This window comes from Cynocephalus volans, chromosome 13, assembly GCF_027409185.1.
Source record: "Cynocephalus volans isolate mCynVol1 chromosome 13, mCynVol1.pri, whole genome shotgun sequence".
Taxonomy (NCBI): Eukaryota; Metazoa; Chordata; class Mammalia; order Dermoptera; family Cynocephalidae; genus Cynocephalus; species Cynocephalus volans.
The window spans coordinates 31658224-31674982 of NC_084472.1; the positions used below are offsets into that span (position 1 = coordinate 31658224).

Here is a 16759-nt window from a genome sequence, read left to right on the forward strand (position 1 = left end):
GAGGGCCATGATGACAAAGCCAACAGGGTCACAAGTCACAGAACTCTATGCCTGCTGTCGGCAGCCATAGCCATGTCTGGAACAGGCTTCTTCACCAGAGTTCAGGTCTCCTGGGGGCGCTCTTCACCTCATGAATTGTGGTGATATTCTGTCTTGATGTTGAACAGTTAAATACCTAGCATAGAACAATACCTATGTCTTTGTTATGAGTTTATTTTAATGAATCTAGATAAGTGAAATGTATATCTTTAGAAATTAGGATAAGAAAGACCAACTCTCCACCTAAATTTTTTGTCATGCTTAGTTTTTTGTTTTGTTTTTAGTATTACTGACCATGGGCCTAATGAAGGATGCCACTGAGAGAAACTTTGCAAGGACTTCTGGAATGTCTGAAGTGTTCTTGTTCTGTGTGGTTTTTGTCTTACACAGGACTGAAGGCCTCGTCAGCAGTGTGCATACAGAGCTTCAGCTCTCTGGCTGCTAGATTGTGTTCATGGCTGTTCAGGATGTCGCTAGGATGTTGAGTTTTCCAATAAGTACCATTTATCAGGCAGGTTATTCTGGGCTAGACAGCACTTTATGTATGAGGGTACTTCAAAAAGTTTATGGAAAAATAGAACTAAAAGATAATACAAATATTTCCATTAACTTTTTGAAGTCCCTTGTACATTATCTCAATGTTTCCTTACAAAAACCCAATCAGTTAAGTATTTTTGTCTCTTTTTTATAGATGAGGAAACTAGGTCTCAGAAAGGTTAAGTTTTTGCTCAGGGGCACATAATTGCTATGTGACAAATCTGGAATTCACTCCAGGAATATCTGACTGCAAAGCCCATTGTCTCAACGAATAAACTACACAGTGTCTGCATAAAAGAATAACAATAACCACAGCCCAGCCATGTTGACTCTCTTCCAGGTTATATTATTCATTTGTAAGCATTAAAGTATGTAAAACTGAACCTAAAGTCAGTGTTAACATCTGCACACATATACTGTCGTTTGCACAGTTTCCACTTTAACCACAGCACGGAATAATAATAAATGACTGGAAGCCAAAATAATTGTATACAATCATTAGGGTTTTTGTTGTTGTTTTAAGTTCAAATTGGTACAAAGAAGCCTCATGGAAATGAAAAGTTCCTGTTAAAAGAATTACATTAAAATGGAGCCATGAGTAAAAGAATCAGATAAATGTATGTTAATAAACATTTCATATACCCTAATATGTACTTGTTTAAACTTACAGGATATAATTTTTAATGCAAATTCCTGCATAATTACTTTGAAGTCCTTAATGTGACCAGAGCACATTATCAGAATCATTAGTGTGGATCATTATAAAACTATCTATCTGTTAACTCTCACCTGCCCGGCTCTTTTGAAATTATCCTAAAAATCAACACAACAGCATCAAATCTAGAATGTAAAAAAGCAGATAGGACAATTTATAGCTGTGTCTATCAGCTATTTTTTAAGGACTTGTTTTGTAAGTGAGGCAGTATACTTTAATTTCATTATTTCTATATCTCATAAAATCTGCTCAAAATGTGTAATGTGATCTTCATTTTAAAAATGAGAAAACCCTAGTTACCCAGGCTATGAATCCAGTCTGTGTAACTCCAAATTCTTATGCTCTTCCCCTGCACCACACCACCTCCCTTTACCTCTGAGCTTGACTTGAGTGATTGTACTAAATCTTAGCCATCTTAACATTCTTACAATTTTGAGTCTTCAAAAGGACCTGAGTTCCTAAAAACTTGAGGTATGGAATCACAGAATTAACTTGAACAGCCTTATCACAGGGAAATGAAACAATTTTGAAATAGCTGTTTGAAAATAGGCTGAGGATCCTAAATTAGGAACCACTAATCTGGTCATTCTTTTTTTAGGAAACCAAAGCACAAAAAAGTGGTTTATCACAGTGTTACAGAGCTCATAGCAGAATTGGAACTTAGCATTTAGGTCATCTTACTGCAAGACCAGTGTACCCCACTGTACCCCAGTACATTCCTCCTCCCACATAGCTCTTAATGTTGTCTTTAAATATACATCTTTTCTCCATTGTCTTTTAAATAATTTATATTGCCAAAAACACCTTTTCTACAGAGGAATTTAATAGCCACCAAAAATGATGTTTGAGGTGTATTCTGTTGGTTTTTTTCCCACTTCTGTGTTAAGATTTTTTTCTGTTATTTTCAGAAATTAACCCTGCAGCATGTGAACAGTAATCAGTGCCTGGATAAAGCCACAGAAGAGGATAGCCAGGTGCCCAGCATTAGAGACTGCAATGGAAGCCGGTCCCAGCAGTGGCTTCTTCGAAACGTCACCCTTCCAGAAATATTCTGAGACCAAATTTACAAAAAGAAAAAAATAAGAATTGACTGGGCTACCTCAGCAAACACATCTGCCACATTCTTAAGTAGCAAAAAAGGAAAAGTGCTTTCCTCCTCTGCAGGATGTAAGGTTTATCAGCCATTAAAACTTAGACTCCTTTAGCTTTTCACTAGCTGTAAACCAGCCTTCCTGTCCAAGGACGTGAAACTGCATAGTAGTGAGACTGTGCACACTGATGTTTACAAGATTGAAAGAGTCTTTCATCAAGCATCTTGGTAAAGAATATTCAGACAATGAAACAATCAACAAGATGTGCTTTCTGGAGAACTGCACCTTTTATGGTTCACTTGCACATCAGTAATTTCTGCTGAAGTGCTGTCATAATGAAGAGATACCCAAGATTTTTTTTTCCTGATTAGAACTGGTAGCCAGTATATTAAATATTGATATAAAAATAAATGGAAAAGGAACTGGAACAAGATTCAGAATCATGAAAACAACATTTTTACAACAATAAAATAAACTATATTAAACAGGGTTTAAAGGAAATTAAAACAGAACTATGAGAAATACAATTTGTTATAGTATAGTATCAAATTTCTATATAGATTTTATACCTCAGTGGGGAAAAATAACTGATTCCAATGACATTCATTTTGTTTTCATCTGTGATAGTCATGGATGCTTTTATTTTCCTTGGGGTGCTGAAATTGAGCTAAAAAAAAAGGCTCTTTGAACATAGTTTTAATTTCTCTGTACAATTTTTTTTATTTGGTTTGTGGGTTGTTGGAATTGTAATTTTTAATTACCTTCTAAAAAATAGAGATTTAACATAATGTCTGGTCTCAACTGAACAAGTTAGATATCTCAGTTGCTCTTGGGTCAACTGACTTACAGACTTTCTCAGATAGGCGCGTGTGCACAAACACACAAATTTCTTATTACATTTTCAACTTCTTAACTTGATTCAACTGATTATCCTTAATACCCAAGATTCATACTACTGTACAACAGATTTGTTTTCACAGCAATAAGTTTTCAGTTCTTTGCTTATGATTCCAGTTAACAAAAGGCCTGCAGAAGTGGTTTATTAGTTGGGTATTTGGAGATAATATAGTTGATGGTTTTTTGGAAAAACTTTTTCACTTCATATTCATATGTGCTTCATTGTCAAGTGCATATTTAGATTACATTCTTGAATTGTAATGTTGATCTGCTGCTTTTTTAAAAATAAAATTTGACTGAAAATTATTTAATTGGCATTTTTAATGAGTTAGCCAAAGAAGTGCAGCTCTTATTCCATATTACTAGTCCTGCATTTCTTCCCTAAATTCCATTTAGATTAAACTGGTTTTATTTTTCTCTGATATTTAATACCACAAAATCACCTGAGTATCAATTAGAAGTCGATAATAAATTAAAAGTTAACCTTTTAATCTCATAGAAAGAAAATCTCGTTGTGACATTTTTCCTAATATGTAAAGCAATTCATTGGCAAAATGCATATATTTTTCTTCCTATTTGTAAGATTATATTTGATGTTATTCTTTTCTTTGATTATCAGAGACTCACTGCAGGCAGTGCTATTTCTTGTGCCTAAGAATGTTTCTGAAAGTTGCATCACTAGTGATACTTGCCAAGTTGAGTGTATACACGAAGTTTCTCATATTCTATTCAAGTTAATCAACATCAAGCACATGTGGATGCTTTAGGGTGAGGCTATAGTACAGAAGGCATGAACTATGTCCCTAGGAAATTTGAAGTGAAGCAGGTGCTGGATGGAATTTTTTTTCCTACTCCATGAGCTGTGTTAATTCTATCTTCAGTAGGCCTAATGCTTGAATAAACCAGATGTCTAATCAATAAATTATTTTCATGCTGAGAATTTCAGGTTTTTGTACTCCAGTGTAGCTGCTCTTATTCCGTACTGTAAGAAAGCTTAACAGCAATGTGATTTAAGGTTTGGTTTCGTTTTGTTTTTTAAGTGGGGAATATGAGTGATTTAATTCATGGGTACTTTTAGAACCTGATAGATAATTCCATTGCCTTTATTTTTCTAATTAAAGAACTCCTAAATACTTTGAAAATATAAAATATTCCTGAATAGTTGTGCCTTACATTGATTTTATTTGAAGTTTAAGTGGATCCCTCATCATAGCTCTTTTCAGATTAGGCAGATGCCAGTCACTCTGTTGTAAATCAAATTGGGAAGAAAAGAATGAATGAAAAAGAAATCAGTGAAGAATTCATAAATGTAACCATTAAGGATAATTTGAATCTCACAAATCTCTTCACCCTCCCCAATTGCAATCCATTTTATGTCTCCCTGTCCTAGTGGGCGTTCTTGAGGAATAGTTGTTTGTTCACCGTTCTGCAAATGGAGGGCACCACATAGGTTATGTCCTCATTTCCCCGTTATACATGTAGCTGAGAAACAGAGGTTCCCCTCTGTAAGGATTTGGTGGTCTCATCATCTTCTGAGAATAATACTAAGGAGAAAGAAATTCAGAAAGTATTTCTGAGGTGATAACAGTGAGAGGTTGCATAATGAGTGAGTCACTTTTTATGCCATTTGGAAAATTAGATGTTTCCAATTATGTGACATTTCTTCCATTCTTGGGTATCTTGAAGATTACCAAGCATTTTCTTGGTAAATCTACCAGAACTAATAACTTTACAGAATACAAGGTAAATATATAAAACTCAGTCATATATCTGTACACTAGCAACAAACACTTGAAAGTTAAACTTTAAAATATGCCATTTATAATCACATCAAAGAAGTCAAATATCTAGGAAGAAAGTTAACAAGTTAACATGTGCAAGACCTCTACTCTAAAAACTATAAAACAGTGCCAAAAAATAAATTATAAAATACCACAATACATAGATATACTGTGCTCACACATTGAAAGACTGCATTATGCTACGATGTCAGTTTCCCACAAATTGATCTGTAGATTTAATGAAATCAAAATCCCACAAGGCTTTCTTGGAGAAGAAAAGTAAAATTGAGGACTTAACATTACTCAATTTCAAGACTTGCTCTAAAGCTACAGTAACTAAGAGTGTGGTGCTAGAGTTAAGATAAACAAATAGATAATAGATAAAGAGTTCAGAAATAGAACCCTCATATATGTGGTCGTTTGCTTTTCAAGAAAAACATTGAGCAATTCAATAGGAAAAGGGAAGTTTTTTCAATCAGAGCTCGAGAAATTGGATATCTGTATGGTAAAAAACTGAACAACAATGCCTTCTTTATAACATTTACAATGTGTTGAAAATGAGTTATAGACGTAAATGCGAAGGGTATAAGTCTTGCAGAAGAAAATATAATATCTTCATGACTTAGGGTAGTCAAAGATATCTTAGGACACAAAAGGTATTAAACATAAAAGAAAAAACTGATAAATTTTGTTGAAATTAGGTTTCTCATTAAAAAATACTGTTAAAAAGACAAGCCATGGCACAGGAGAAAACATTCGCAATACACATAACTGACAAAGGACTTGTATCCAGAAAAGTGAAACTTTCAAAAACCACTGGAATAGCAACCCAATATAAAAATGAGAAAGTGACTTGAATACATACTCTACAGAGGCTATCTACATGCATTATTTTCATAGGAATGGTTCTCAACATCAGTCATCAGGGAATGCAAAATGGAACCACAAGGAAGTGCCACTGCATGCCTGCCAAACAATGTGGAGAAACTGAAGTATGAGATGGTACAATCACCTTTGGAAACAGCTTGCCAGTTTCTTATAAAGAAACACGCCTGCCCTGTGGCTCAGTGGTTCCATTTCTAGAGATGCACCCAAGAGTAATGACATATTCCCCAGATAAAATTTGTACAATAACATTCATAGCTGTTTTGGTTTTTTTTCAATTGGCTGGCTGGTTAGCTCAGTTGGTTAGAGTGCAGTGTCAGTAACACCAAGGTCAAGGGTTTGGATCCCCGTTCAGGCCAGCTGCCAAAAACAAACGAACTATGAATGTATAATAACTCCAAACTGGAAACTATCTGAATATCTCTCAGCAAGTTAATGGATAATCAAATAATGGTATATTTATACAATGGATACTTGTCTTCAATTAGAAGAAAGAATGAGCTACAAAACAATAGGGATAAATCTAAAAAATATTAAACAAGGAAAGCTAGAAACATTCCATTTATGTGAAGCTCAAAAACAAGCAAAACAAATCTGGGGTGCTTATCTCTAGGAGTGAGTATAGACTGGAAAGGGGCATGAGAAAACTTTCTGGAATGACAGAAATGTTCTATATCTTGGTTTAGATAATGGTAATATGTATATATACAAGGGGTCTTCAAAATTCATGGAAAGATTCATATTTTCATTTTTTCATGAGCTTTTTAAAGTACTCTCATATATGTATATATGTATGTAAATATTACTAAAAATTTATTGACCTGTATACTTAGGATATATGCATTTTACTGAATGTGAATTATACCTCAATAAAGTGCTGGGGAAGGGCTGGCCAGTTAACTCGCTTGATTAGAGCACAGTGTTGGTAACACCAAAGTCAAGGGTTTGGATCCCCTTACTGGCCACCCACAAAAAATCTTTTAAAATAAAGTGCTGGGGAAAACCATGTAAGTATTTACCCTGCTGGCATCAAGGTTTTCTAAAAAGTCCCTCACTGCTACAAAACACCCAAATGCTGAATAAATTGCAACAAATGTATTTTAAGTGGGAGACTGAGCAAGCTCACAAGAAAATATGGGTCAGGAAAAAAATGAAAAATGATAAACTTGAACCATTAGTAACTATTAAATATGAAAGCCCTTCCTTTTCTGGGAATAAAATGTAAAACACAAAGTTTGGAGAATGGGAGCTTAGGCCTTGAGCTTGAACAAAGTTGGGGGAATTGAACTGAATGAAGTTTCCTGCATAAAGCTGGGAATTGAACTGAATGGAGTTCCCTGCATAAAGTTGCACCTGCAAGTGAAAAGGTAAGGAAATCTGCCTTCTTGTAGAGGAAACTGAAGGGTTATCTAACTGCTTTTTTCCCAAGTAAAATGAGATGACAATGCCACCCCTGTTATCATATGCCTGCTTTCACATATATCAGGGATTTAATACCACAGTCATGAAGTCAGCGGATAAGAACATAAAATTTTAGATTTATACTACTTGCTGAAAACTATTAGAATAAAACAAGTCTTTCTGGAGAAAATTATCAATTCAGGCCCACATACTCCCACAAATCAAATTCAGATACGAAGTCACTATCAAAAAGAGGAAATGAGCCACCATGTGTAAATGTTTACAGAAAAAATTTTTTAGTTCTAGTTCTGGCAATGTGTATCACACTAAATCTTGATAACTTAATAACCTTGGACAAAATGTTTTTAAAAGAGCAAAGGCCCAGGAGAGTGAACAAACAGCAGAAAACATAAGGGATTTGATCCTTGTTAAAAAGGACCTTCAAAACTAAACATTTTTTTTTTTTTAAAGGATCTTCACTGGGTAAGATCACTGCTTAATATTAAGGTGGTTGTCATAAATTTGTTTAATATTGTTGCTGCCTCGGCATCCAATTTTAGGCCTGACATAAGTTATTTGGAACCTATTAGTGCCTTGTCACCTCCGGCCTAGTTAAAACTTCCCCTCCCTGTTGGGTTATTTGCAATATAGCCTGCTTGTTCCTCATCTCACTGACCCCAAACCCAACACACCCATGATAAAACCTAGTGGTCAACACCAGAGCCACATAAATAGTTTCCCCCTTTGAGCTTGTTTTCTATAAACTAGCCAGTCTGTAACTCCCAAGGGAAAGCCTAGCCTAAAGGATAACACCCATGGGCCTTAATAAAGGTATAATTCCACAGGTCCTTCCTCTCTCTCTCCCACCTCCCACCCCACCTGCTGGTTGAGCTCCTTGTGCCTCCAGACTTCTGACAGCCTCTCATAGGCACTCCTAACCACTCTGGACCTGTGAGTAACAAATTTCTTCTGTTTCATGAATTTTGGTTTCACTTCCTCATTGTGTCTTACCTGAACCTAACTTTTTCCTCAATTAGTTTTCTCTTTAGAGTGCCTATCTTGGCTTATGATCACTCTTTAACAGAAAGACCTCAAGACCAAATTAGAAAGAAACCATAACAATAAAAATCACAGCAGTGCTAATACTCCCCAAATTGATCTACAAATTCAATGCAATCCCTATCAAATCCCAAGTATACATGCTACATGAAAGAAGCCAGACACATGTTATATGATCCCATTTATATGAAATATTCAGAATGGGCCTCAACAGAGATTAAAAACAGATCAGTAGTTGGCAGGGCCTTGGGGAAGGGAAATGGGGAGTGACTGGAAATGGGTACGAGGTTGATTTTTGAAATTCTGAAAATGTTCTGGAATAGTGGATATGATGTACAGCTTTGTGAATGTACTAAAAACCATTAAATTGTAAATTTTAAAAGTAGACAAACCAAAAAAAAAAAAATGCTGAATGTGAAATACAGACATTTTCATCACTCGGGAGAGTGTGGTGCTGATAACACCAAGGCCACAGGTTCGGATCCTATATAGGGATGGCCGGTTGGCTCACTGGCTGAGCGTGGTGCTGAAATACAGACATTTTCATATAAATGAGAACTGAGAGATACTGTTGCTAACAGTTCTGGTCTCTAAGAAATGCTAAAAGAAGTTCTTCATACTGAAGGGAAATAGTAGCAGATGAAAATTCAGTTCTACAAAAAGAAAAAGTAAACTTTTTAATTTAAAATATATATGTTTTTTATGCAAAAACAAAAATTAAAAACACGAATGATATTTCCAATAGCAACAAAAATCACAAAATAGTAATAAATTTAAAGAAAGGTATTCAAGACATTTATGCTGACAATTACAAAGCACGACAAAGAGCAATTAAAGAAGACTTAAAAGATGGAGAGATAAACCATACTTTTCAACTAGAAGATTCAATGCTTCCAGCTCCAAGTCATGTAAATCCTTCATTCAAGGGCCTTCATCACCTCTCATAGCATAGCTCCAGATGGCAGCTTTTCTGCAGTTCTTGGGTCCCTCCTCTCCTTAGAAGCCTCATCCACAGGCTGGAGCCTAAATGGCTGCAGCAGCTTTGGGCATCATATCAGGGCACAACCACATTCACAGGGAAAGGCCATCTCTTCTTAGGGGCAAGAAAACCTCTTCTAGAGCCCCACTGCTCCCAGAACACTAGTCACGGCTTATTGCCTGGCTGGGGGCACTTGCCCACTACCCAGCCATCACTGATGAGGGAGTGAGAACACATTGAGAGGTTTAGACTAATCCTTTAGGATGAAATGGGGGCTGGGAAAGCCACCCCACCAACCACCACAAGGACATGGCTCACCTAGTCACCTAGTGGCCTCTTTATCAGGATCTGCACTAGTAAATCCCTGCAGTCTTTTTTTTTTCCTGAAGAACTGGTAAGTGCACCCTCTGTGGTGCCACAGAAACACTGAAGGGTCCTCTTATTATGGCTGCTAGGAGCCCAGAGCTTAACTTCTGATCCTACTCCAGCCACTGTACATGACTCTTGGTAAGAATTGTATGTGTTGACATTAACCTGTTTTTGTCTTATTTTCCTACTTTTACTTCTCCCTTATTTATATTTACTCATTTTTATCCTTGTGGATGCTTTGAACACTCACTTGTCTTGAAGATGAATAAAATTCTTTCAGCAAAACCTTACTGAGAAGGGGCAGGCATGGGCAGCTCCCACCCAACTGATGGCAGGAGCATGCAGGGACCTCAGGAGCCAAGGATGCTGCCACAGACACCTCTGCCACATGGGTGAATCATCACCACAGCCACCACCATATAGCCAGCGCCACTGCAAGAGTGGCTTACTGCCACTGCCTTAGCCACTGCCACTGTGCAGCTGGCCCACTGACCACTTGACTGCATGATAGAGGAGAGTCAACAGCAGAGCCTGAGGAAAGAGGAGAGTTAGTGCAGAACCGTGACTCAGTGGCCCACCCCACAGGGGGAATTACTCTGCCATATGCAGTAGCAAACCTGAGGGTGGGAGGTACGTGCGCAGCCCACACAACTGCCTTGATCTGGGGAAAGACACACACGGATCCCCGTGAGAGTACAGAAACCCAGGATACCCAAATAGAGTAAGGAAGAAAATCCCCAATCACTACCAACCCATCCCCAACTGTGCGAATCAAGGATCCAGGAGGAGCCTCTGCCTGTAGGAAAGAGGAAAGAGAAACTCCACCCAGGGTCGCCCATTCAAACTGAGGAGCTCCAGTGTATCTCAGTGCACCCATAAATGTCACAGAGTACTAGCCAGGGTGCCGATAAGCCTGCCCAGGGTCAACCACCCCAGACAAAGAGTGACAGGGCACCCAAGTGCTTCTCCCAAGAACTTGAGAGCTCACCCACATCCTCAATGACCCAACACAGTGTCACTAACCTCAGCAAGAAATCACTAAGTGCCCCAGTGCCTAGGCCATGGAGGCACTCACACACAACCAACACTGAATATGGCTGAAGTGCCCACATGGAGACTACACTAATGTCTACCCAAAACCAATACTATAACACCCTACTCAACAATTAATATAAAACGTATCTGCAGGAGGAGGTCTATCTCCTCAAAGCCCACTCCAGAATAATAGGAGCAGCAATTGCTCTACCAGATGACCAGACATCAGTATACAGATACTAGAAATATGAAAAAAGAAAATATGACACCACCAAAGGAATACAACAATTCTCAACTACCAGATCTCACACAGCACAAAAACTTTGAAATGACTGAAAAGGAATTCTAAGCAACAATCTTAAGGAAACTCAATAAGATACAAGAAGACTCAGTTAGATGACACAATGAAATGAGAAAATAATCCAGGATACGAAGGGCGAAATTTACAGAGATTAATACTTTAAAAAAGAATGTAGCAGATCTCCTGGAACTGAAAGATTCATTCAAAAAAATAGAAAATACAACAAGAGCTTTAGCAGCAGGTTAGAGCAAGCAGAAGAAATAATTTCTGATCTTGAAGACAGTCTTTTTGAAATAACCCAGGCAGACAACAAAAAAAGGGAAAAAAGAATTTTCAAAAATGAAGAAAATCTAAAAGAGCTAGTAGACAGCCTTAAGTGCCCAAACATCTGAATCATGGGTGTTCCAGAAGGGGAGGAGAAAAGAAAAGACATTGAAAACAAAATATATTCAATGGAATAATAGCAGAAAACTTCACAGGTATTGGAAGAGACATGGAGCTTCCAATCAGGAAGCTCAAAGACCCCCAAACAGATTCAATCCAAAAAGGTCCTTACTGAGACACATTGTAGTCAAAACGTCAAAAGATAAAGACAAAGAGAGAATCCTAAAAACAGCAAAAGTGTCAAGTCATCTTCAAAGGGAGTCTCCAACAGACTAACAGCAGACTTCTCAACAGCAACTTTATAGGCCAGAAGAGAATGGAATGATGTATTCAAAAAACTAAAAGACAAAAGTCCCAGCAAAGAATACTGTACCCAGCAAGGCTATCTTTCAGAAATGAGGGGAAATAGTTTATTTCCCAGACAAACAAAAACTGGAGGAGTTCACCACCACACAACCAGCCCTACAAGAAATCCTTAAGGGAATCCTGCATCTGAAATTCAAAAACCATATTCACTACCACGGACACACAAGAAAGAACAAAACCTACTGGGAAGCAAAAATGAAAATGAGAAAGAGAAAGGAACTATATCTTACCACCTCAAAACACCAACAAATAATGGAGACAAACAATACAAGGCAAAGAAAAAAACAAAAGATATTTAAAATATCCAAATGAAAATCAATAAAATGCCAGGAAGGCAATACCTTTTAATAAAAACCCTAAATGTAAATGGATTAAATCTCCCACTCAAAAGACACAGACTAACCGATTGTATTAAAAAGCTAGACCCAACTATATACTGTCTTTAAGAGACTCACCTCACCTGTAAAGATACACACAGACTAATAGTGAAGGGATGAAAAAAGATATACCATGCAAATGGAAACCAAAACAAGCAGGAGTAGCTATTCTTATATCAGAAAAAATAGACCCCAAACCATAAAAAGAGACAAAGAAAGTCATTATATGATGATAAAGGGATCTATATAGCAAGAAGACATCACAATTATAAATATATATATATGCACCCAACACCACAGCACCCGGATACATAAAGCAAATACTATTAGGCCTAAAGAAAGGGATAGACCCTGATATAATAGGCAGGGTCCTTAACACCCATCTCTCAGCATTGGACAGATCATCTAGGCAACAAATCAACAGAGGAACCCAGGATTTAAACTACTCTTTAGACCAATTGGACCTGACAGGTATCTACAGAACATTTCATCCCACAGCTATAGAATAGACATTATTCTCATCAGCACATGGAACATTCTCCAGGATAGACCACATGTTAGGTCACAAATCAAGTCTCAACAAATTTTTTTAAATTGCGCTTGTTTCAAGTATCTTTTCAGACCACAATGGATTAAAACTAGAAACCAGTAACAAGTGAAACTCTGGAAGCTATACAAACACATGGAAATGTTTCCTGAACGACCTATGGATCCAAGAAGAAATTAAAAAGGAAATCAAAAAATTTCTCAAAACTAATTAAAATAAAGACATGTCACACCAAAATGTGTGGGATACTGCAAAAGCAATTCTAAGTAGGAATTTTATCACAATAAACATTAACATCACAAGAACAGAAAGATTTCAAATAAATAACCTAACACTAATGAAAGAACTAGAAAAACAAGAGCAACCCAATCCAAAATCAGAGACAGAAAGAAATAATTAAGATCAGAGCAGAATTAAATGAAAAAGAGACCCCCAAAACAATACAAAATATCAATGAAATGTTTTTTTGAGAAGATAAACAAAACAGACAAACCATTAGCTAAGCTAACTAAAAAAAGGCAAGAGAAGACCCAAATAACAAAAATCAGAAATGAAAAAAGAGACATTACAACCAATACCACAGAAATACAAAGAATCCTTAGAGATCATTATGAACAACCATATGACAAAAAATTTGGAAACCTAGAGGAAATGGATAAATTTCTGGACATATGACAAACTACCAAGACCGAACCAAGGAGAAACAGAAACCCTGAACAGACCAATAACGAGCAATGAGCTTGAAGCTGTAGTCAGCAGTCTCCCAACAAAGAAAAGCCCAGACTGGATGGCTTTACTGCTAAATTCTACCACACTGTTAAAGAGGAATTAATACAAACTCTCTTCAAGCTATTCCAACCAATTCAAACAGTGGCCATTTTCCTGAACTCATTCTATGAGGCCAGCAAGACCCTCATATCAAAACCAGACAAAGATAAAACAAAGAAAACTACAGGCCAATATCTGTGATGAATATAGATGCAAAAACCCTCCAAAAGAAAAAAAAGAAAGAGGGAAAGATACAACACATAATAATTCATTGAACTTTCAAAAGGAGAGAATAGAACTGAGGCCACCAGAACTGAGAAGGAGGGGAGGGGTTAGCAAGAAATTGGTAAAGGGACACCAAAAATGATTACATTGAGTAATGTTGAATATAATAATTATCCTGATTTGATCACCACATATTGCACACAGGTAAACAAAACAGACAAACCATTAGCTAAGCTAACTAAAAAAAGGCAAGAGAAGACCCAAATAACAAAAATCAGAAATGAAAAAAGAGACATTACAACCAATACCACAGAAATGCAAAGAATCCTTAGAGATCATTATGAACAACCATATGACAAAATGTAAATGTAAATGTACATCAACACTGTACCTGATGGATATGTGCCATCAATTATGTTTCAATAATGAAAGATTTCAAAAAAGAAGGGATGAGCCCATGCTCATGTGCAGGGGAGCTTCCAAGCAGATGACCTAAAACCATCTCTGAAGGCCTGTGTGGGATGGCTGTGTGAGAGCTGAAAATTTCACAGCAAATGAATCCACCTAAAGGGTCTGGCAAGGTAAGCGGTTGGCACCTATTTCCCCAAATGCCTGTTGTGTGCAGGACTTCCCGGGTGACCTCCACTCGGGAGGGGTAGAGTTCAGGAACTCAGCCAACCAACAGTGTGGAACTGCCTTGTTGGGGAGTCTTAACCTGGAACAGTTTTACTTGTGCCTGCAACTGTCCCCCAGTTATATTGGGGGGGACCCTCCATTTGGGAGCAGCTCCCTTAATATTTTGGCCCCATTCCACAACCTTTTAGCCACCTTCAGTTGTTCCATTCCGATATTTAATCTTGAGCTTGATTTAAGCTCTCTCCTTTCTGTTCTTTTGTTTTCGATGGGGGTGAGCGGAGGGGGGCTCTGCCCGTCAGCTTCCCCCTTGTTCTGCCCCGCATTTCCTCTGCAGTGGGGGGCGGGAGCAGCCCTCGGAGGTGCTCCTGACTGTCAGGAGCTAGCACCCCCTCCACCAGGCAGCTCTCACCATATACTCTCTCCTGTGCAGGCGGCAGAAGGAGTCTCAGCAAGCCCACGTCTGAGCAGAGGAGCAGGGGGCTGGTGCCAGCGCCAGTCTCCCCTCCGGGTGGGCGCCCCATTCCGCCTGTCCCTGGCTTCATGAGGGACACAGTCTGACAAGGGGAAAGGGTGATGTTCCTCGAAAGGGCTAGCTCTTCTCACCCTTGCCACTCCTCCCTGGTCAAATGCTGGGGTTGAGCATGGCACAGATCTGAAGGCAGAAGGGCTGTGTCTGCGACTGGCACTTCCTGTAACCTGTGCCAATGGGGCTGCCCCAAGGGCCTGTGGTCCTGCCTCAGAGGCCCTGAACAACTTCTCACTTTCTGTCCTCAGCTTTGGGCCTTTGCCAGATTTCAAGACAGCAGGCAACATCACCTGCACTTCCTATAAAGGGTGGGGACACAACAAAGAAAAGCCCAGGACCAGATGGATTCACAGCAGAATTTTACCAAACATTCAAAGAGGAATTGACACCGATTCTTTACAAACTATTCCAAAAGATTGAAACCGACGCAAATCTCCCAAACTCATTCTATGAAGCAAACATCATCCTGATACCAAAACCAGGTAAAGATATAACCAAAAAAGAAAACTACAGGCCGATATCCTTGATGAATATTGATGCAAAAATCCTCACTAAAATACTAGCAAACAGAATACAGCAACACATACGAAAAATTATTCATCACGATCAAGTGGGATTCATCCCAGGGATGCAAGGTTGGTTCAACATACGCAAATCAATAAATGTGATACACCATATTAATAAACTCAAACACAAGGACCATATGATCATCTCTATAGATGCTGAAAAAGCATTTGATAAAGTTCAGCACTCATTCATGACAAAGACCCTCTATAAGTTAGGTATAGAGGGAAAGTATCTCAACATAATTAAAGCCATATATGCCAAACCCACTGCCAATATCATCCTGAATGGGGAAAAGCTGAAAGCTTTTCCTTTAAGAACAGGCACTAGACAAGGATGCCCACTCTCACCACTCCTATTCAACATAGTGTTGGAAGTACTAGCCAGAGCAATCAGAGAAGAGAAGGAAATAAAGGGCATCCAGATTGGAAAAGATGAAGTCAAACTGTCCCTGTTTGCAGATGACATGATCCTATATATCGAACAGCCTAAAACCTCTACAAAAAAACTGTTGGAATTGATAAATGATTTCAGCACAGTAGCAGGATACAAAATCAACACACAAAAATCAGTAGCATTTCTTTTCTCCAATAGTGAACATGCAGAAGGAGAAATCAAGAAAGCCTGCCCATTTACAATAGCCACCAAAAAAATAAAATACTTAGGAATTGAGTTAACCAAGGAGGTGAAAAATCTCTATAATGAGAACTACAAACCACTGCTGAGAGAAATTAGAGAGGATACAAGAAGATGGAAAGATATTCCATGCTCTTGGATTGGAAGAATCAACATAGTGAAAATGTCCATACTACCCAAAGTGATATACAAATTCAATGCAATCCCCATCAAAATTCCAAAGACATTTTTCTCAGAAATGGAAAAAACTATTCAGACATTTATATGGAACAATAAAAGACCACGAATAGCCAAAGCAATGCTCAGCAAAAAAAATAAAGCTGGAGGCATAACACTACCTGACTTTAAGCTATACTACAAAGCTATAATAACCAAAACAGTATGGTACTGGCATAAAAACAGACACACTGACCAATGGAATAGAATAGAGAATCCAGAAATCAACCCACACACTTACTGCCATCTGATCTTTGACAAAGGCACCAAACCTATTCACTGGGGAAGGGACTGCCTCTTCAGCAAGTGGTGCTGGGATAACTGGATATTGATATGCAGGAGAATGAAACTAGATCCATACCTCTCACCGTATACTAAAATCAACTCAAAATGGATTAAGGATTTAAATATACACCCTGAGACAA

General features: G+C 38.0%; 1 protein-coding gene across 4 annotated transcripts in view; it reads left to right on the forward strand.

Moving 5' to 3' along the window:
• GALNT1 (polypeptide N-acetylgalactosaminyltransferase 1) overlaps positions 1–4219 on the forward strand; it is a 127718-nt gene extending 123499 nt beyond the window's left edge. For all 4 annotated transcript variants that reach the window (XM_063077070.1, XM_063077072.1, XM_063077073.1 and 1 more), the window contains one exon: positions 2200–4219. In XM_063077070.1, coding sequence (XP_062933140.1) covers positions 2200–2346 — 147 coding nt within the window. In that variant the 3' untranslated portion in view covers positions 2347–4219. The remainder of the gene's footprint in view (positions 1–2199) is intronic.
• Positions 4220–16759: the final 12540 nt, after the last annotated feature.